The sequence below is a fragment of the Astatotilapia calliptera genome, chromosome 9 (genome assembly GCF_964374335.1).
Source record: "Astatotilapia calliptera chromosome 9, fAstCal68.1, whole genome shotgun sequence".
In the NCBI taxonomy this organism is placed as follows: Eukaryota; Metazoa; Chordata; class Actinopteri; order Cichliformes; family Cichlidae; genus Astatotilapia; species Astatotilapia calliptera.
Window position 1 is genome coordinate 13,460,485 of NC_137430.1, and position 22,687 is coordinate 13,483,171.

Below are 22,687 nucleotides of genomic sequence, written 5' to 3' on the forward strand. Positions count from 1 at the left end.
GGCTAAGATTTTAGTAGGTAGGTCTGGGGAGAGGGTCAGTGGTATTTTTATTTATTGGTTAACCTGTGGCCAAACATTTCCCACCTGTTTTTCATTTGTGTATTGGAGGTGGTGCTTCTTTGTTGTTACTGTTATCCTCAGGTAGTTTTAGTTTCAGTTTTAATGGCTACCTTTGAAATTGCCGTGTTTAAGGAAAACCCTTCGCTTGTCCAGCTGGACGCCTGTAGGAAGATGGATTTGCATGAGGTCGCATCATTTTATGTCATTTCTGTCTCCACGGCTCTACGTAAGGCTGAGCTGAAAGCTGCTCTTGTGTCTGGCTTGGTGGAGAAAGGGATAGTGGCCCTGCCAGTGTCTGCCAGTCCACTTGAGCATGGTGTAGCGTCTCAGCCTGTTCCGCAGGTGCCAGCTCAAGCTGTAGCTCCATCAGTGTCTACACCTGTTGCTCAGTGGCTGCCTGAGGACAAGCCAATGACACTGCCTCACTTTGAACCACTCTCCATAGAGTCATCCGTAGGTTCAAAGAACGATGCTATGCTACATGTCCGCCTGGCTCGTCTTCAGTTGGAAAAGGAGGATCATGAGAGGCAGTTCCAGCTAAAGGAGTTGGAGCTTAAGCTTTTAGACGCAGAGCTTGCCAGAGCCAAGGAGGTTGAATTGAAAAAGGTGGAGACAGCTGTTAAGTTGCAACAGTTGGAACTCCAGCAGGCTTCCCTTCCTCCAACTGCCTCCATTCGGCAGGCAGACACACCATTTGATGTGGGGAAACCAAAACCAAAGTGTTTTTCTGTTTCAAGTAGCAAATTGTAAGACCTACAAACAGAAACAGTCAGTCTAAAGGGATAGGAGTGTACGAGCTAGCAAAGCTGATACAGGTGTGGTTTCAAGAGCCAAAACACAGCTCTGTTTCTTCTGCCACAAACCTGGCCACCTGGTTGCTAACTGTTTGAATGCCCACTCAAAGCAAAAAGGCTCTGCTTTGAAAGGAGTCAATCGTGGTTCACAAACGGACAAAGTTGCCAGTCCGAGACGACAATTGGAGCATAATTGCTCGGTGGTGTCATTTGGCCCCTGTCAGAAATCGACTAATTGTGATCTGCCACCTGTTGACCATCTTTCAGGTCCGGATGACCTACAGTGTGACAGATTGGGTGTGATACAACCATTCCAACCTGCACCTCTGGCTAACCAGCATGCCTGTCGCCATGACCTAGCAAAGAAGCGCCTGAAAAGTGTTTCAGTAAGGCCTTCTAGCTATCCGCTGGGTTCTCCATATGTGATGGCTCAAAAAACATCTGGCTGTCACTTGGGACACTATGTTGAGGAGTTCTGGACTGTTCTGGACTAATTTGTTACTGGTCCCCTCACTCGCATGCCTAGACCCCTTCGGGGGGGACGTAACACTCCCTCACCCCAACTCTCTGCTCTGATCTAAATCCAGTGGTCATAGAGCACTTTTGGTGAGGTGAGGACATGCTTCTCCTTATGAGGTGCTAACAAACAGCATCAGCCGTGGAAGCAGTGTCTGGTGGGAAAGCCCACACCAGAAATGTATATGCTGGGTGGAATAGTGAAATGCCCGGCTAAGTCAGGACAGACAAAGCAGAGCCACAGGGGAAAATTTTTAACCATATCCATTTATTAATCCTGAGAAAACAGATCTAAAGAAAACTAGGTGCTAACTTTAACCAACATTGCAATCAAAGCAGATTAAAGGAAACAAAAAAACATGTTGGGTTAAGCACAAACAGGCCCACCAGTCAGGCTGAGGTGCTGATTAACAATACATATCAGAGCAACAATCAGGATATCAAAATCTTGTTTCTGCTCTGAGACTGAGATGGAAACAGCCTCAGAGGTATCAGTAGTTTTGTTGGTCATCTCCATTTGTAGAGCACTCTCTGCCCATATAGCGAGTTCTTCCAAGGGAAGACTCCCTTCAACCCCGCTGTCATAACTCCACGAGTCTGTGAGGGTAAAGACACAAGAGAAGTAATCACAAGTCTATATGGTCCACATGGATCAGTTGCTGATATGTTTTGGCACAACTGACTTTGTAACAGAAAAATTAACAAAGGTTATATAGATGAGTCTTAAACACAACAGTTTGACACAACCTTGGGGGGGAAAAAAGTGGTCGGATATTTGTAGATTCTTTAAAACCAAAAAGGATTTAAAGTGGACTCTCTGTTCAACTGTGGAGGGAGAAATGGTTATTTCTGCAATCAGGACTTACAACACAGAGTGAAAGAACATTTTTGCAAGTTGTCTTAGAGGTTAGTCAACTCTGTTCATATTAGCTCACTAGACAACAATGCTGAGTACATACCTGGAGAAAAGTGCATCCCATAATCTTCCATCTTTGAAATCCCAGTGATTAAAACAGGAAAGCTGGAGAAAGTATCTCTGCTGAAAGAGCTCGAAACCAAGCAGGATAGGAACTTAAGACTGACGGACTTAAGAGCAATTCTCCTGGGCTTTTAAGGAGGTTTGTGGGTGTGGGCAGGAATGTGGAGGTTTGCGCTTCTTCTTTTGTGGGTCACTTGGTTCTATGGTAGGTCTTAAAGGGTTAAAATAGAGGACGTTTTTGGCTCAATCAAGTGTATGCGAGCGGTAAGGCCCCAGGCTCAGACAGATTTCCAGCTGAGTTGTTAAAAAATTTTAAAGACAAGCTAGCCCCTCTCCTAGATTGTTCTGTTGCTGCAGTTAAAGCTCCTTCACGCCGCCACCGGATCATCAATACCCCTGTACCATCCCAGTTCTCTGCTGCTTTCAACAACTCTGAGCTCTCCACGGTGGAATGGATTGACTCCCTGTGTGCAGAAGATTTAACTGCTCTTTTTAACTCAACATGCACTTCTATTCTGGACTCCATCGCTCACCTAAAATCACTCCGTCCCAAAGCTCACGCTGAACCCTGGATTACAGACTCTGTTCGTGCTCTCAGGCGCTCCTGCAGGTGTGCTGAGAGAAAGTGGAAAAAGGACAAGCTGCAAATCTCCTTCAATATCCTGAGAGACTCTCTTTTAACTTATCAGAAAGCTGCTAAAGAGGCTAAGTCCTCCTACATATCTAACCTGGTCAGCAGTAATGTCCATAAACCTCAGACTCTGTTTCGTGTTTTAAACTCCATTGTTAATCCTCATATGTCCACCTGCCTCACACCTTCTGCCACCCTCTGCAATGACTTTTTATATTTCTTTGTTAATAAGATTTCCTCCCTGCAGTCTGTCATTCCACCTCCACTTTTCAACCCCTGTGTTTCTCCCTCGTGCCACTCTGCCTTTAACCAGTTTGAGCTAATCTCTCTTTCTCAGCTGCATGAAACAGTCTGCAAGGTCAAGTCTACCAACTGTTCCACTGACGCTATTCCCTCTCGTCTTCTGAAGCAGGTCCTGGACTCAGTCGGACCTGTCCTTCTGGTCCTGATCAATGCCTGTCTCAGCTCTGGTTGTTTCCCAACACTTTTTAAGCATGCAGTTGTTCAACCTCTTCTCAAAAAGCCTAATCTGGATCCATCTATACTCTCCAATTATAGGCCCATTTCCAATCTGCCCTTTCTGTCCAAAGTACTGGAACGAGTTGTCCTCAGGCAGCTCCAGTCATTTTTAGACAACAACAGTCTCTATGAGAAGTTTCAGTCTGGTTTTAGAGCTCGTCACAGCACTGAAACCGCCTTACTGAGAGTTTTTAATGATTTGCTTTTAACTGTAGACTCTGGTTGTGCTGCTGTCCTAGTAACCTTAGACCTGACAGCAGCCTTCGACACTGTTGATCACAACATACTGTTATCCCGCCTAGAACACTGTGTCGGTTTGAAAAGTACTGTTTTAAAGTTTTTCCAGTCCTATCTGGATAACAGGAGTTTTTCTGTTCACCTCGGAGAACTGTCATCTCCCAGAGCTCCTTTAACTTGTGGTGTACCTCAGGGGTCCATTCTAGGCCCCCTGCTGTTTATTCTGTATTTGCTCCCTCTGGGCGATGTGCTGCGCAAACATAATGTGTCCATCCACACCTTTGCAGATGACATTCAGATCTACCTCCCTCTGAGGTTAGACTGCAAGGACTCTCTGCAGCCGTTATTCTCCTGTTTGTCTGACATTAAGACTTGGATGGCTCTTAACTTTCTACATCTAAATGAAAGTAAAACTGAAGTCATTGTGTTTGGGCTTCCTAAAGACCCCGACCTTTCCTTTGATTTTATGGGACCCCTAACTTCCGAATGTACTTCCTCCATTAAGAGCCCCGGTGTTACTTTTGACAGTGCTTTTAAATTTGATAAACAAATCAGCTCCGTAGTCAAGGGATCTTTTTATCATCTACGGATTTTAGCTAAAGTCAAGTCCTACCTGTCCAGGAACAATCTAGAAAGGGTGGTCCATGCTTTTATTACTTCACGGCTGGACTACTGTAACTCCCTTTATGCTGGTTTAGATCGTTCCTGTCTGCATCGCCTCCAACTGGTGCAGAACGCTGCTGCTCGCATGCTGACCGGTTCCAAAAAGAGAGACCACATCACTCCGGTCCTCTGCTCTCTCCACTGGCTCCCAGTTGCTTTTAGGATTGATTTTAAAATTTTACTGCTGGTTTTTAAGGTTCTTAACGGTACTGCACCTCCTTACCTGGCAGAGCTTCTTAGCATTTACCGCCCCAGGAGATCTTTGAGGTCAGCAGACCTGATGCTTTTAGATGTTCCCAGGTACAGACTAAAGACTAGGGGAGAGAGGGCTTTTGCTGTGGCTGCACCCAGACTGTGGAACAGTTTACCTCCTCACATCAGATTCTCCACAAGCCTTGGAACTTTTAAAACTGCTCTTAAAACTCACCTCTTCTCATTGGCTTTTAGCAAGGTTTAACTTATTGTTTTAATTGATTGTTTTATCAGTGAGGTGTCTTATGTACTTGTGTTTTATTGTATTTTATATTTGTATTTTATTGTACAGCACTTTGGTCAGCCTCGGTTGTTTTTAAATGTGCTTTATAAATAAACTTGACTTGACTTGACTTCTTGATCTATATAATGAATCACTGAGAAAAGGCTGGCTGCCCCCCACTTTAACGAAGGCATCTATTTCAGTTTTACTGAAGAAAGGCAAAGAGCCTACGGCCTATGAGTCCTACAGGCCCCTTCTCTATTTGCAAATTAGACTGTGTCTCATCACTGTTTCCAAATTCCCCAATTCTCCCTGCTGATCCATCATGGGTTGACCTTCTGGCTGTTACGCCTAATCAAAAATCACCTCTATCAAATATATATTGTATGCTTATGGTGACCGAATCTAATCCATCAGGTAAAATCAGAACCGCCTGGGAGCATGAATTAGGTGTTGAACTGTTTGAATCATGGTGGGATAAGGTGAATCTCATCATGCGTTCAAGTACACCATGTGCTAGGCTACAGCTTATACAGTTTAAAGTTTCCTTCAATTATAGAAAATGTGACAGATGTCACACCTCCCCTTGCGACCGTGGCTCAGGGGTTTGGGAAGCGTATCTGTAACCGGAAGGTCGCCGGTTTGATCCCCAGGCTCTCTGTCCTGGTCGTTGTGTCCTTGGGCAAGACACTTTACACTACTGGTGATGGCCAGAGGGGCCGATGGCGCGATATGGCAGCCTCGCTTCTGTCAGTCTGCCCCAGGGCAGCTGTGGCTACAACCGTAGCTTGCCTCCACCAGTGAGTGAATGAATAGTGGCATTGTAAAGCGCTTTGGGTGCCTTGAAAAGCGCTATATAAATCCAATCTATTATTATTATATGTTTTTCTTCTGCCCAAGTTTGAACCAATTTTGGACTGATTTCTTTTCTGTACTGTCAGGGGTTCTTGGAAGTCAGATCCGAGAAGACCCTTTAGTTGCCATATTTGGAGTTCCAAAGATCCCTCTTAATGTAACTCCCCAGCAAACTGAGATCTTAGCTTTTTGTTCCCTTCTTGCTAGATGCTGTATTTTACTTCCATCTGCATTGCAATGGCTTAATACTGTCCGGACATTCTTGTGGAATATCTCAAATCTTTTCCTTAGAACAATGCAATTTACCCACCCTCCGAATAGATTGAAAAGAATTTGAAATGTTCTTTTTTTTTTTTTTTAAAGGTAGGCATAGGATTTACCCCCCCCCCCCTTCTATTCTTTTTTAATTTAATTTAATTTTTTAAATTGTATTTATATAGTGTTTAATTTTAATTTTTTTAATTTAATTTAATTTATTTATTTAATATTTTTTCTAATTTACTCACTTTTTTCTTCTTTTTTTCTTTTCTCAATTTTCTCTTCTTGTGTTGGTATGATGTTTTTTGTATTTTAATTTGTCTTTTGTTTAACAAGAAAACGTTAAAATGATTGGGAAAGAAATGTTTGATAAAATATGTCACGTAAGATGTATACAATACAACGTATATAAGTTTGTATAATCTCTTAATAAACAAATTTTAAAAAAAGTTGCTGTCCATGCAAACAATACTGATTTATAGACTTGTAATTGTTTAACTAACAATCTTGTCAACACAAAGTTCCAATCCAATTTTATTTATGAAGCACTTTAAAATACCCAGCACAGGAACAAAGTGCTGTACAGAAAATAAGTTAAAAACAATAGAATAACAGAAAACAGCAAAAATATAGAAATAAAACACATAATGCATAAAATTAAAACAGCCCTATATATATATATATATATAACTATATATATATATATATATATATATATATATATATATATATATATATATAGTTATATATATATATATATATATATATATATATATATATATATATATATAACTATATATATGAGTTTTATTCATCTTTCTTAATCATTTATGGTTGTGGTGTGATCTTCTCCTGGTTCCTTGTTTCCCCGTGTGTGTTGCTGTGTCAGTTGTGCTGCCCCACTGTGCAATTTATTATTTTTAAACAATCGTATGAATTTTTGTATTGATGTACTTTTGTTAATTTCATACGTACAGGTGTTCCACACACTAACTCCTGTGATTGTAATGCTGTGATATTTTACATTAGTCTTTACCATTGGCTTGGTTCATCTACTCCCGCTGAGTTTGCTACAGTAATAGTTAATGTTTTATTTTTAGAAGGGTGTCCAGTTTTTACAATTTCTTTAGGTAACCCAGGACCAGCATTAAGAAAAAAAGTCATTAAAACCATTTGCAAATTGTTTTATGTCACTGATCAGTGTATTTTGTGTTTGAAAGTTATTGGGATATTCCAATCTTTTAGTTCCTTTATTTACAATATCATTTAGTACTGTCCACGCTTTTCTTTTTTTTTTTTTATCTAAAAGTTTACTGTAGTAATTTATTTTACTCGTTCTCATAATTATTATGAATTTATCTTATACCTTTTATAAGTTTGTTCTTGTATGACAGATTCTTTTTCTTACATGCGTTTGTTAGCCATGTTTTCAGTTTTCTTTGCTTTATTCACCAGGGGATAGCGTTTATTGTAAAGAGTTAATATTATAGATAAGAAGTTTACATATGCCACGTCAACATCTTGAACACAGATCTTTCTCTAGTCTTGGTTGTTACACTGTTCTTTAAGGTAGCCGATTTCTTAAGCCTAAATTATAGTAAATGGTAAATGGCCTGTATTTATATAGCGCTTTTTTACTAGTCCCTAAGGACCCCAAAGCGCTTTACATATCCAGTCATCCACCCATTCACACACACATTCACACACTGGTGATGGCAAGCTACATTGTAGCCACAGCCACCCTGGGGCGCACTGACAGAGGCGAGGCTGCCGGACACTGGCGCCACCTGGCCCTCTGACCACCACCAGTAGGCAACGGGTGAAGTGTCTTGCCCAAGGACACAACGACCGAGACTGTCCGAGCCGGGGCTCGAACCGGCAACCTTCCGATTACAAGGCGAACTCCTAACTCTTGAGCCACGATCGTAGTATTTACGCAATTTTCATTTCATTTACTCCCTGCTGCTCTCCACCTCTTCTCCCTCTCTTGTCTCTTTCTTCCTGCAAGTCTCTCCATTCCCTCAATCTGGTCCACATCTCATCACTCACTATACTTTTTCTACTCCCTCTCTATCACTTCCTCCATTCCCTTTATCTCTCACTCACAAACGCATGCATCCATACATGCAAGAAAACATAATTTATTAGCTCACCCGGATAAGACCCATGCAAAACAAACTGAAGGTTTTTGTCCGGAAACCCACCATCAAAGTACCCATTGTCTCTGATGTCTGCAAATAAGAATAACCAGAACTCCAGACACTGGCTGTGAAGAAAATGCCACCAGTATTCAATTCTTTCATTGGAAGTACTTCCTCCCTCCAGGTAACTCTCAAAGGTGTCGTAAGGAGCCACGGGCACAAGGAAACACTGAAAGCCTATAACATGGCCATTTTCAGTTCCAAGATCACCTCTTGCAACTCTACACCACTGCACCGCTTCTACGTAACACCCCCCGATCACTTTCAGATTACTATTTGTTGTGTATGCATTAAGACAGATTATTTTTCTCGACAAACCATCAACACTCTCATTGATTGAGATGCCATATGGTTTAAGTTTGCTGTAGGAGTACAGGTGCCAGATGAAGTTCAGCCCTTTTGAAAAATAGTTCGCCTTCGCCTGAGACGTCTTGTGTGCCTCAATGCCACCCCTCAGGGATCCAGCTCAGTCAACACCAAGTGCACATCCTCTTTCTTCACGCGTAGTCAATGTTCTCTGCATTTAGCATATATCCATCAGTACGCGTGAAGCTACCAGAGTACTGCAACTGGTTGTCAATGAATTCAACCAAGACTTCCAGGTCAGAGTACGCTTTTGTGACGAGTGTGTCCCCTAAGAACTCTCTTCAGATGTCTCTCACTTTTATAAAACTTGTGTGTACTGCCAAGCACTGTTTTAATATATAAATATATTAAAACAGTGCTTGGCAGTACACACAAGTTTTATAAAAGTGAGAGTCCAATCTCAAAATTAAAATCTACTTACTTTTTAGCCTTTTTATTAAATACTCTTAAATTTAAAGACTTTGTTGACCTCAGAACTCTACACATAATTTATAAAGCAACAAACAAACCTTTGGCCAAAACATTTAGAACTTGATCAGGATAAAGGCCGAATCGTGATGACCGGAGAGAAATCCTTATGTTCAGCAAAGCTTCAGATGAAGATTTCTTCCATCGTGAGTGATCGTGGCTCAAGAGTTGGGTGTTCGTCTTGTAATCGGAAGGTTGCCGGCTCGGACAGTCTCGGTTGTTGTGTCCTTGGGCAACACACTTTACCTACCGCCTACTGGTGATGGACAGAGGGGCCGATGGCGCGATATGGCAGCCATGGCTACAACTGTAGTGAATGAATAGTGGTATTGTAAAGCGCTTTGAGGGGTCCTGAAAAGCACATTATAAATGTAATCCATCATTATTATTCAATCTTGGTCTTGCCAAACCACATGCTGGTGGTTTTCACAAAGATTTAAAAGACTTAAAACTCATCTGCAGTTTTTCAACATGGAAGCTACACACATGTTTTATCCTGTTTAACTGTTTTATTTCTTGTAGATTTTATCTTCTTTCCATTTAAATATAAAACAGAGGCTGTTTTGATAAGACTCAGTGAATCTCAGTTAAAATAAAACAATAAGAAAAACATTAAAATGTAATGTACATCTTTTTTCCCTTCTTTTCCCCAGAGTTGGTGGGGCAGATAAAGGCTCGAGTAGGAGACTGATAAAGTCAACTTTTTATATATATTGTAAATGTTGCAGTCAGTGCCATCCATTTTCTTCCAACAAGTGATGACTTTTCTATGATTAAATACTGTCTGCATTTTTGTTTTGCTTTCATTGAGTCTCTAACATCATAATTTACAATATTTGAGGATATTAAAAATTGAAAGTCATGAAATCTTGTGTTTAACCTCTGACCCAGAATGTCACAGCAGAAATGGAGACTCATCAGACCAGGAAACATTTCTCCAATCTCTTATTGTCTAATATTTGTGAGTCTGTTTTCCTCAGTTTGCTGTTCTTAGCTTAAACCAGGTCTAAATAAAAAGGAGTGAGTATCACTACAAAGGTTAACTCAGTGGTCCTAATGCTACAGTTTGATATCAGCAAACACCGAGCGCATACATTGATGTGACACCACAGCCATGCTATCATGCAAACACTGATAACAGCATAAATCGAATTAAATCGGGACTTGATGAGACCTTCTGAGTATCACTAGAAATATTATAAAGAGTCGTCTCTGTACCACAGTTTGCTTTCAGTAAACACCGACAGCATTCACTGTTAGCATAGCACATCCATGTTAGCAGTGTATAACTGGATGGATTAGCATATTAGCACAGATATCAATAAAGGACTACCGTATTAAATAGTTTTACTAACCTCAGGCAGACGGACAGGCGCTCTGCAGGTGGGATTGAGCGTCTGTAGTTGGTGTCTAGGCGGGCAATGCTGGGACCGACGAGGGAAAGCAGGTCCTCAAACTGGCCGACGGTGATAGCGCTGGAATCGGCCGTCATCCAGGCGCAGCTCCTGGAGCAAGTGGTGAAACTCACCAAACTGCTCATGCCTCTGGAGGACCTGATGGACCCAGGTACGGCGAGGACGTCTTTTACACTGCTGCTCTGCTGCTCTGCTCTCCACAGTACATAGAGAAGGGAGACTCTCTCTTCAAGCGCTAGCTCGATAGCTGCCATCTTGCAAAGATACCGGTCTGGCACAACTGGCACAACTCCCTCCCACATTCCTCCCACATTTCCGTCAAAATATCATATTTTGACACGCGATGGATTTTTCTTGGACACGCGTTGAGACGCGAATGTACACGCGTCAAATTAGGGGCGTTTGGGGCGTTTTATTCGCGTCCATCGCGTTCGGTGTGAACACACCGTTAGCTGACAGCTGTTGTAGCCAGTGTGGTCTTCTGCTGCTTCTAGCCCATGTGCTCCACGTTCTGACATGTTGTGTTCTCAGAGATGGTCTTCTGTATAGTTTGCTTTAAATGAGTGGTTATTTTTAGTCTCTGCTGCCTTATTATCAGCATGAAGTCATCTGGTCTTTCTCCTTTGACCTCTGACATCAAGAAGCTCGTTTCGCTCAGAGAAGTGCTGCTCACTAGATGTATTGCTGAGTTTTACATTCTTTTGTGCAGTTTGCATTAAGTTTATTTAATTTCTTCTCTTTGATTCACCACTCACTCTTTCAAATTGTTTTCTATCTCGGTGAATCACTGAGATTTAAAGAAGGTTCCACACAAGCCCTGATCAAGTCCTAAATGTTGTGGGTCAAAGATTTGTTTCTTGCTTTATAAATTATGTGTAGAGTTCTGAGGTCAGTCAAGCCTTTAAATTTAAGAGTATTTAATAAAAAGGCTAAAAAGTAGGTTTGGTTTATTATCCTAATTCTATGTTATTTATCATCAGTTTATTAATGATATAATTTGCTTGACTCCCAAATAGTATGAGATTTGTTTTGCTCAGATTCAGTGTTAAATCATTATAGAAAAACCAAGTCCTAAATTGATTTTCTAGTTCATTCAGAAGTTGTTCCAAGTTACTTCCACAATAACTTTGTATCATCTGCAAACAATATGACTTCTGTGTCTTTGCAGTTACTTCAAATCAAGACATGTTAACACAAACACTTTTACCCGAATTTACCTCATGGCCCTGGTGCCATCTGTCTGCATTGACTTGATAATTAATCAGAGGTAACAGGGTGTGATACAGGAACTCTAAAAGACACATTAGCTTATGTTTAGTGGTCACTGGGTGAACTGGGTGCGTCTCGAATTCGTCTCGAATTCTGAATGAGCCAGAGGAGGCCAGATGCGTTGATGTGGATCGTTAGCCTTGCTTTTGTTGACCTTGGCTTATGTGGGTGTTTTAATTTCACTTTTCACACATTTAGAGGTGCTTTTCAAAGAAGGGGGAAACTACCTTTTGCTATCTTATAAACTCAGTAATGTTCTCCACATGATTACAAAGATCTAAATTAGAGGTGTAAGTCATTATTTGTATGTAATATTGGTACAATTTGGCTCATTTTAAAACATTTAATAAATATCAGGTTTCAATACTAATAATACACATTTTGTTTAAAATATATTTAAAGAGCAGCTGTATTTGCTCTGATACATTTGAAATTATAAACTATTTGCACAAATCTCCTGATAATAGAAAGTAAATTAATCATTGGTGCAAAAGATCAAACTGGTTTCTTGTCTGAAACAACCAGAGCAGGAAGTTAAATCAAAATCATCTAACACAGATCTAGTTGACATGAAAGCAGAACAATCTAAACTCACTAGATTTGTTTGTTTGTTTTATTAAATAAATTCTTCACATTATATAGACCACCTTGTTTCGTTTTAAACACATGATTAACTATGCAGACCTTGATAAATTGACTTAATTTCACTTGCCACTTTCAGACTCATTTATTAAAGTTAATAAAGACAAAATGAGTGGTCAGCGGTCATTGTGATATTCTGTGCCACATTTGTGAGTACAAAAACCATTTTTGCCTGAAAAAGCTGCTGTGGGGGTTTACACAGAGGTGTAACTGAACGGCTGCAGGTCAAATAACGTGAAGATGTTTTTGCAAAAATGTTCTATGTGAGTGGAAAGTTCTTTGGGTGATCTAATACTGCGTTAATTGATGCAAACATGCAGTGAGTTCATTTCAGTAATTAGCTGCTAATTTTAGCTGCTAATTTTAGGCATTAAGTGTTTCATATTTTATAAAGTGTGAGGTGGTAAGATTTGGTAAAGCTCATTTGTACGGCAGCTTTCTAACTGTACTTTTTTTTCAGACCTGAGAATCAGCATTTTAAAGAAATGTAAATTATGCCAGTTGGTAGAAACAACCTGACTGGTTGTAAAGTTAAGAAGAAGCTCAACCCCCCCACATTCCAGCCCACACCCACAAACCTGCTTAAAAGCCCAGGAGAATTGCTCTTAAGTCACCTTCCTGCTTGGTTTGGAGCTCTTTCATCAGAGATACTTTCTCCAGTTTTCCTCTTTTAATCACTGGGATTTCATGGAAGATTATGGGATGCACTTTTCTCCAGGTATGTACTCAGCATTGTTGCCTGGTGAGCTAATATGAACAGAGTTGGCTAACCTCTAAGAAAACTTGTAAAAATACTCTTTTACTCTGTGTTGTAAGTCCTGATGGCAGAAGTCACCATTTCTCCCTCCACAGTTGAACAGAGTCCACTTTAAATTCTTTTTGGTTTTAAAGAATCTACAAATATCCGACTTATTTTTTTCTACTTTGTGGGAAACTTTTGTGTTTAAGATTCATTGTGTTGATGCTCAGTCATCAGGTAAGTAAATCCCTGAAGGTTGATTCAGTTCACCTGGATGTAATGTTTTCAATGGGAGAAATGTTTTGTGACTTCTTCAGTCTGAGACCTTTTGGGATTTAAGACTCATCAATTTAACCTTTGTTAATTTTTTCTGTTAGAAAGTCAGTCGTGCCAAAACATATCAGCAACTGACCCATGTGGACCATATAGACTTGTGCTTACTTGTCCTCTTGTCTCTTTACCCTCACAGACTCGTGGAGTTCAGGCAGCGGCCCTGAAGGGAGTCTTTCCTTGGAAGAACTCGCTACATGGGCAGAGACTGCTCTAAAAATGGAGATGAGCAAAAAAACCGCTGATACCTCTGAGGCTGTTTCCAGTTCAGTCTCAGAGCAGAAACAAGATTTTGCTCTCCCAAGAAGCCAGGATGGCAACATCACTGCCACTCTGCACCCTCCCAGCACTGCTCCAGAGAAACCTAAAGGAAAGGCCCGGGTGGTGTTCACGGAGAGGCAGTTGAATATTCTTGTCCATCACTTTAATTTGAAACGTTACTATGAGCCAAGGGAGATGAAACAGTTGGCAGAGATGACAGGTCTGACCTACAAACAGGTGAGTGTTTTTCAATTCAATAGAACATAAGAAATTGAATTTTGGGTCCATTGTACTGATTAAATGTTTTCTGTTTTCTTCCGTCTTTAGGTAAAAACTTGGTTTCAAAACAGACGGAGTAAGTTTAGGAGGAGGTCACATCCTCAGCATGTGAATCAGGATGTCCCACTTCATGTAAGTATCTCCTATTATTGAACAGAATTGTTTACGATTTGATTTTATGGTATTTTTAATTTGGTTGTTGTTTTGATCTGTGTTGTTCAGCACTTTGGTCTGCCTGGTGTGTTCTTAAGTGCTATACAAATAAACGATGATGATGATGATTCTGTCATTATCTGGGGAATTGACTGTATTTAAAAAAGTGTAATTCCAATAATTTAAAACAACTATTCTCGTTTTACTGACAGTCCCCTTGTCCCCTTCAGTTTCAGGGAGAGAGACATCTCCTATTAGAGTATCTCCTATTATTAAAAAGCACTGTTTCTGATTCTGTCATTATCCGGGGAATTGATTGAAGTATTCTTGAAGTATTCTTATTTTACTGACAGTCCACCTGTCTGTGTTTCAGTTTCAGGGAGAGGGACAGCCCCCATTCAGGCAGCAGTACACCGAGCACCAGGAGGTAAACTCAATCCCAAATGGTGGAAACCATCAGGGCCCCTATCATCATGCTGTGGACAGTTTTGCTCCTGGACCTCAGTGGACCTTCCCCAACTCGCCCCAGACATTTGGCTGGTCGATGCCACCAGACAACGGCCAGTATGAATTTAACCCTGCTGCTGGTATGAATGTACATGAAGAATACTATATGCCTTTTGTATGAGAAACTGTAAATAAAATATTTACACCCATTCAAAACTGAACTTTCTCAGCCCCTCCCCCTCTTTATTTATAGAGTTTTTACATGTAAGTTGACATATCAGGCCCAATAAAGAGGGTACCACAGATACAAAGACATATCTCAATACAGATTAGGCCATTAAAGTTAAATAAATAAATAAATAAAATAAAATAAAAATGAAGGAAAAAGTGGGAAAAACACACACAGAGAACAAAACAAAAGAAAAAGCAAAGAAAAAAAGAACAAACAAAAACAAACAAACAAAAAAACACTCCCCCCAGAACCAGAACAAAAGAAAACCCCATGGTACTAAAGTTTAGTCTGTTGGAAGTGTTTTCAATGAACTGAAGTAAATAATAAAAGGCTGCCACATCTGTGAGAACTTATTAACATTTCCTCTGAGTCTGAATTTTATTTTCTCCATTTATAAAAAGAACATAACATCTTCCAGCCAACGTGCTCGGGCTGGAAGGTGATGAGCTTTCCAAGACAGCAAAATTCTACGTCGTGCCAGCAGTGAAGTGAACATAACATCCAGCTGTTTATGACTAAGGTTTAGGGTGGCATCTTCAGAAACACCAAACTAGTGGGCATGGTTGGAGTGTAACGCTCAAAACATGAGAGAGCACTTCAAAATAAAAAGTCCAGTATAACTTAAGTGTCGGGAAGGCAAAAAACAGGCGTTGCATCTGTTGCACAGGTCAGGAATGCTGGGGTATATTTTAGATAATCTAGATGTGTAATCTGTATACCGTCTTAAACTGAATAAGGGAGTCTTGCACATGAGGCTGAAGAATGAATTCTGTCAATTACTTTGTCCCAGTAACCTTCAAGAAGCTGAAGACCCAGTTCCTGTTCCCAACTCAAAGCAATTATTTGGTTGAGTAATTGCTCGATGCCATAATTAAAGTATATACTTGTGATATTAGAGCCTTACTGTGAGGCTTCAACTGGAACAAGTCTTCCCACCAAGGCTTGAGAAGCTGACTTGGAAACTCTGGCAAGATAGAAGATGCACAGTGTCTTATTTGAAAGTAGCAGAACAAATGATACAAGGGCAAATCATACAAAGAACAAAGGTCACTGAAGCTGAGAAAAATGTTATCTTTAAAAAAGTCATAAAAACATTTGATACCTTTTCTTGCGCATATGCAAAAGGAGGAGTCCACCAGCGATGGGGGGAAGAGGTAGTTGTTGCAGATTAGGGTCAGAGCAGAAGCAGAGACTGAATTGAAGTGATGCCGGAATTGATACCATATTTTTAGAGAGCCAATTAGAAAGGGGTTGTCTGTGAATCGTAACAGGGAAACATGAAGGGATGAAAATAATAGTGCCAAGAAGTGATACAGGAAGGTTTACCCTTCTTTGAAAAGACAACTTTACATAGGTCAGCAAAGGGTTAAATTTTACTGCTTGCAAAGCTTTAAATGAACTGGTAATATGCACTTTAAAGCCTGAAGAAGCTAGTTGGAAATCAAAATCGGTTTGTCTAAGCTCTTGTGCAGCTGGGTTTATGGGAAAACATTCACTTTTTTATATATTAATCTTGTACCCAGAGAAAGAGCCAAAATGTAGAAGTATTTGCATTATAGAGGATAAATGAATTGTTGGATTTGTAACATATAATAATAAGTCACCTGCATATAAAGCAACCCTATGTTCCGTACCACCACGAATAACCCCTTGAAACAGAGGCAAGGTTCTGAGAGCCACAGAGAAAGGCTCTATTGCTAAAGTGAAAAGTAAAGGTGAGAGTAAAATACTCCGAAATCAGTGTTAGTACAAACAGATGCCAGTGGCGTAGTATATAAAAGATGAATCCAAGATATAAAATTGTTACCAAAACCAAATTTCCTCAAGACTGCAAAAAGATACCCCGATTCCACTCAATCGAATGCTTTTCCAGCATCCAATGAGATCACCACCTCAGGGACGGTGCTATGATTTTTGGAGTATATTATATTAAGATTATATTAAGAAGGGACCGTATATTAAAAAATGTCTTCCTTTAATAAAGCCTGTCTGTTCGTCTGATATAATAGAAGGGAGAACTCTTTCCAAACGGGTTGCTAGCAGTTTGGATAAGATTTTAAAGTCTACATTAAGAAGGCTTATTGGTCGATAGGAGCTACAACAGGTAGGATCCTTTCCTTCTTTATGCAGTAATGAGACAGAAGCCTGTCTTAGTGTCTGAGGGAGAGAGCCTTGTTTCAGTGACTACTCAAAAACCGACAACAGCAAAGGGGCCAGTTTTCTTTTTATAAAATTCGGGGGGGGGGGGGGGGGGGGGGTGCTTATGAGGACCATGGCTTAAAAATTTAGTTGATTTCAGTTGGATCAGAAGTCAAAGTTCCTGATTCATTTTTAATTTGCAAAATTTGGCAAGATGCCGATTGGTGACGTAGCTGGTGGGCTAGCAGACGAGAGGCTTTATTACCATGTTCATAATAGTTGCCACGGGACTGTAATATCAATTGCTCTGCATCATGGGTTGACAGGCGACTGAACTCAGATTGTAGTTTAAGACACTGCTTATATATTTTAGGTTAGGGAGTTTGAGCGTGTGTCCGGTCTAGAGCTTGAATTTTGGCAGAAAGTTCATTTTGCTTAGCTTTCTTTGATTTATATAGGTGAGATGAATGGGAAATTATTTGTCCTCTGAGGTAAGCTTTACGTGTTTCCCATAGTAGAGAATTTGAGATGTCCTCTAAAACATTCGTAGTTAAGAAACCATCAATTGCAGATGAGATATAGTCACAGAAAGCTGAATCAGGCAAGAGTAGAGAATTCAACCTCCATGGATGCTGAGGTCTATAGCTAGGGGACAATACCATAAGCAGGACTAATGGAGCATGATCAGATATAACAATTGGAATACATTCAGAGTTGCAAACTTTAGAAGCCATGGAGCCATTTATAAAAAAGTAATCGATGCGAGAATATATGTGATGAACATTTGAAAAAAAGAATATTCTCTGGCTTCGGGATTAAAAAACCTCCAATCAATGTGTCCATTTTGGGTGATAAAGTGTGAGAAAGCCCTGGACATAGCAGATGATGCTTTAGAGCCAGTGGCAGATTTGACTAAAGCTGGGTCAATAACGCAGTTTAAATCACCTCGAAGATCAGGAGGGTGCGTCTTTAAGTCAGGAATCATCCTCAAAAGATTATTAGCAAACACAGCATTGTCAAAGTTTGGGGCATAGACATTCACTAAGACAACTGGGTTATTCATGAGGGTCCCTACAACAATTAGATATCGTCCATTTTTGTCAGCAATCAATTTAGTAAGAGAAAAATGTATTTTATTCCTAATTAAAATTGCCACTCCTCTGGCTCTACTATCTATGTCTGAGTGAAACATATGACCTATCCATGGAGGTTTAAGTCAATTATGATCTTTGACTCACAAATGAGTCTGCTGGAGAAAAACGACATCTCCATTGAGATGTTTTAAGTGACTGAGAACCCGAGATCTCTTTACCGGACCGTTCAAGCCTTTCACAATCCAAGACAAAAATCTAATAGTACTATCGTTGGTGCTATAACCAGCCATATATATGTTTTACTGAAATATGGTTTATGACAAAATGACCGTACATGGGAAAAAACACCCCCCCCCACCCCACCCAAAAAAGCAAACAAACAAACCCACATACAACCAAGGCAAACAAAAACAGGAAAAATAACTCAGGGTGTAACAACCACATCTGTGAGCCATAGTTCCCCCCACCCACTTCTGTCCCATTTCTGAACTAAGGTGACCACAGTATATCCCCAACAACTTCAACATCCTAGCCCAAACTCCTGATACCTAGAAACTGCATACAACCTTAACTTTGGAGTAATAAGTATATATCCCATCATAAATCAAACCTTCTAGGGATCAGTGAACATTAATTCAAAATATTACCAAAGAAACATAAGAACTAGGTGTTAAGACGGTGACAACTAGTATACCATGAAATAACAGAAACATATAGTGCTTGCCTGCCTTCTCTGTAATTGTCCGATTGCCTGTAAGTCAGCAAGGATTCAAGTCACTTTACTCGCAGCTGACAGTCACTGTGGCCTTTGAGCTTCAGCTTCGTTCCTGAAGCCCTGCACGAAATTATCGGCTTCTGAAGCAGACGGAAGCCACTTTTTCTCCCCTGTGGGCAGTGTGATGCACAGTTTAGCCAGGAAGGGGAAGAGGAGGTTTAAATTCCTGCTTATAAAGTTAAGAAATTGCATCTTTAAATGTGTTCTGTGTTTTGTTTTACTCTTTCCCTGTGGCGTTATGTTCATGTTGTGTCTACTGTGCCTTTCTGTCCCATGTTTCAGGTCCCTTTGTTCTTTCTCCTCAGTTTCTATTAAGCGTACATTCTAGAGTTCAGTCAGTGTGTTTCCTGTTTTACTTTGAAGCTCTGTGTCTCATGTCAGTGATTCTAGTTTTGCTTCCCTTGTCTGGTCCAGCCTGATTACTCCCAGCTGTGCTCTCCTTCTGTGCCTCATTCCCTCGTTATCTCTCACTGTATTTAAGCCCTGTGTTTCTTTTGGTCAGTGTCGTAGTCTCTCCTCATGGCTTTGTTCCCCTGTGTGTCAGGTTAGCCATGTCCCAGTTTAATTTTGTTATGTTTTTCATGCTGTTCTGCAATAAAGTATTTTTTTGAGTTTAATTCCTGCATGGTGAGTTTTGCGTTTGGGTCCTTCTCCTGTCTGCGCACAACCATTTCATAGCGTGTACGCTGTGAAATGTCCATAAATTTTTCTATACATATTCTGTACAGTACATTGTTACCTGTATATACGAAATCAGTTGCTCATGTATTTAGGACCACGTTGTGTCTTCCTTTTATATTTTTATTTTCCCTTGCTGTAAGAGCTCTGTAACACTGAAATTTATTCTATTCTATTTTATACAGAACATGGCTGTAACTAGTGCTGGTGAGATGAAGCCTTGTGATAAACTGAAGCTTCCCATTCAAGCAGTCAACTCATGGTTTGAAGCATTGTGATGATTCATTTGCTCTACTGCGCCATCAAGTGGACGATTCAAGTGAAACAGGCTCAATGATTATAATGATGTGATGTGTAAACCTCTCAACTGAATAAATAAATTGGTCTTTATGGTTATTTATCCCGAATATTGGCTCAGTATGTCTGATACAAAAGAAAAAGGGGAAACTATCAAGACAGAGTGTTGGGGATGATTGTGTAACTGTGTAATCATGCTTATGTACATCTGAATAATGACACAAACTAGTGTGTGGCGCTTCAAATTGAATAAATAAAGAAATTACTTTTGTTCATGACACCACTAACTAAACTCTAAATATTAGTTATATTTAATATCATATTAATGTTTGTGTATAATACATTGGCAGCTTAACACAGGAATGTACATGGAAACAAAAAGGGAGGGACTTGTGATGTGAATGTGCTTGTGACTTTATAACAGTGCTCATGACACTAGGGAAAAGTTATCATTTGTTTTTACTCAAAAATAGCAGCTTTTCCACAGTGCCGGGCTTTAGACAGTTTCTCTTTTTTGAGAGGATTTCTCCTGCTTTTGAAAATACCCTTTCACAGGGCACAGATGAAGCAGGGGTTGCAAGAAAAACCACAGCAAGTTTATACAAGTTTGGATAAAGAAATTTGTGTCCAGCCCAGTACTCCAGCGGATTCTCCAGTCTGCCGATATTTGGTTCATGGAGGTATTTCTGCACTTCAGCTGTTGCATCAGCAGAAGCATTTGGGGTCTTTGTCTCCAGAACAGTGGTGTCCAAACGATGCCACAGTTTGCTACCAAACAGAATGTAAGTAACTAAATACAATATAATAATCGAAATGAGCTCATATACCTTGAGTCACAGGCTGAGAAGCTTTTGATGATGAGGCTGCTGCTGATGAGGCTGCTGATAAGGGAGCCAAGTGCTGCACAAAAGCAGCACATTCAAAAATAAGTCTCTTCTCAGCATCCATTGCTTTATTTAGGCTAAAGAAGCCTATTTTTTTAACCTTGGATCCAGCAATGTTGCCAGTGACATGATGCTCATTGACTGCAATGTGTAGAGCTTCTCCTTTAATTGTCTCCTTAGATTCTCAACCACGGTGGAGCTCTCTGGAGTTCGGACAACTCCCATTTCCTCTTCATGTAGTGCATGGTGCAACATTGTTAGAAGTGGAATTACTTTGGATCCAGACACTCGCTTTTCCTCTGACAGCTCAGTGGTGGCATCATTAAATGGGGAGAGTATTTTAAGCCATTCTGCCATAAGGTCATACTGTTCAGAGGATAGTGGGCAAATATCAGTGTGCAGGCCAGCTAACGATGCTCCAATAGGTTCCCTGAGTTCATGAACATGTTGAAGCATTTGGAATGTGTTGTTCCAACGTGTATCCACCTCTTGAATTAACTTCAGTGCAGGCCGGCCCATTTGCTCCTGCACCTCTGTCAGCCTCTCCTAGAAAAACAGCCAACAAAACAAAACTGATTCATTCAAGCTGTGTTACTGCAGCAGCACCTTAAAGCAGTAGTGAAATAATGGAACAAACCTTAGCAGTTGTACTGCTCTTGAAATATCCCACCATCCTCCTACAGGTAGTCTGGATGTCAGACAGCGTGGTGTGTTGATCAAGAGCTGTTTTGACCATGTATGTGCCACACAATTACTGTGACGCAAACGAAGCTCCTTAGCACAAGCACCCATGTTTGCTGCTCCATCAGTCACATAACATCTAACTTTGTCTGTAATGCCCCACTCTGACATGAGCGATGCTGTTACTTGTGACAAATTGATAGCAGTATGAGATTGAGGGAAGTGCTGAACACCTAACACTACAGAATGCAATGCAGTGTTAGAGTCAATGAAATGGCAGGTGACGGCTAGGTAAGCCTCTGTGTTAATGGAGGTCCACATATCAGATGTCAAACTAACTGCAGAAACCTTGGCCACAGTCAGTTTTTCTTTTTGTTTGGACTCTTTGTATCTTTGGTCCACCATAGCTTTTCAAGCCTAAACAAATGAAAGTAAAGTACTTAATATGGAAATAAAGGCAAAATGGAAACATTCTTCATATTTTAAGATACACACCTGTCTTGTGGGGAGAACATAGTTAGGGTTCAAAACTTTAACAAGCTTCCTAAACCCACTGTCCTCCACAATAGTGAAGGGCTGGGAATCCTCTATCACCATGTTGACCAAGGCCTCATCCACATCATTCCTCTCCCCTGATACAACAAAAAAACATTAAGAAATTACATATATCAGTAAATACAACCCAAATATTAATGAATTACATGGGGAATAGAATTTTTTTTTTATTTAACCTTTATTTAACCAGGAATGTCCCATTGAGATCAAAAACCTCTTTTTCAAGGGAGTCCTGGCCAAGAGGCAGCACATTTCAAAACAAATACATACAAACAAACAAAGTTAAAATTACACAAAACAATTACACATTATTGAGGCAGTCTGTAGGCCTTTGAGTTTAGTTTTAAAAACATTTAAAGACAACAGTTCAGTCAGTTTCCAGTCTTTCTGTAACAGGTTCCACAAAAAAGGCGTAGAGTGGACAAAGGCTTTCTTACCCAGCTCTGTGCGGACAAGGGGAACAGACAGCAGCAGCTGATCATTTGAACGCAAGGAGTAAGAACCACTATTTGTCCTTGTGACCAAAGTACAAATATAAGGAGGCAGCAATCCAAGCATAGCTTTGTAAATAAAAGTGTACCAATGCCCCTGTCTTCTAATGGCCAAAGAAGGCCATTTTACTCTTAAGTACAAGTTACAGTGATGGGTCAGATATCTACAGTTGGTAATAAACCTCAAGGAAGCATGATACATCGTGTCCAACATTAGAAGACATGAAGAAGAAGCGTTCATATACAGAATGTCACCATAATCTAACACAGATAAAAAGGTTGCAGTGACAAGACGTTTTTTTAC

The 22,687-nt window shown here is 40.3% G+C and overlaps 2 protein-coding genes across 2 annotated transcripts in view; both read left to right on the top strand.

The window, feature by feature from the left end:
- The window catches only part of LOC145431092 (uncharacterized), a 114,902-nt gene that overhangs the window by 10,265 nt on the left and 81,950 nt on the right, over positions 1-22,687 (top strand). The gene's annotated exons all lie outside the window — the stretch shown is intronic.
- On the top strand, positions 12,945-14,760 carry LOC113029894 (homeobox protein NANOG-like). The gene is made up of 4 exons (XM_026180914.2): positions 12,945-13,066; positions 13,557-13,915; positions 14,006-14,089; positions 14,484-14,760. Exons 1-4 carry the CDS (start codon positions 13,036-13,038, stop codon positions 14,736-14,738), a joined length of 729 nt encoding a protein of 242 aa, XP_026036699.1. The 5' UTR covers positions 12,945-13,035; the 3' UTR covers positions 14,739-14,760.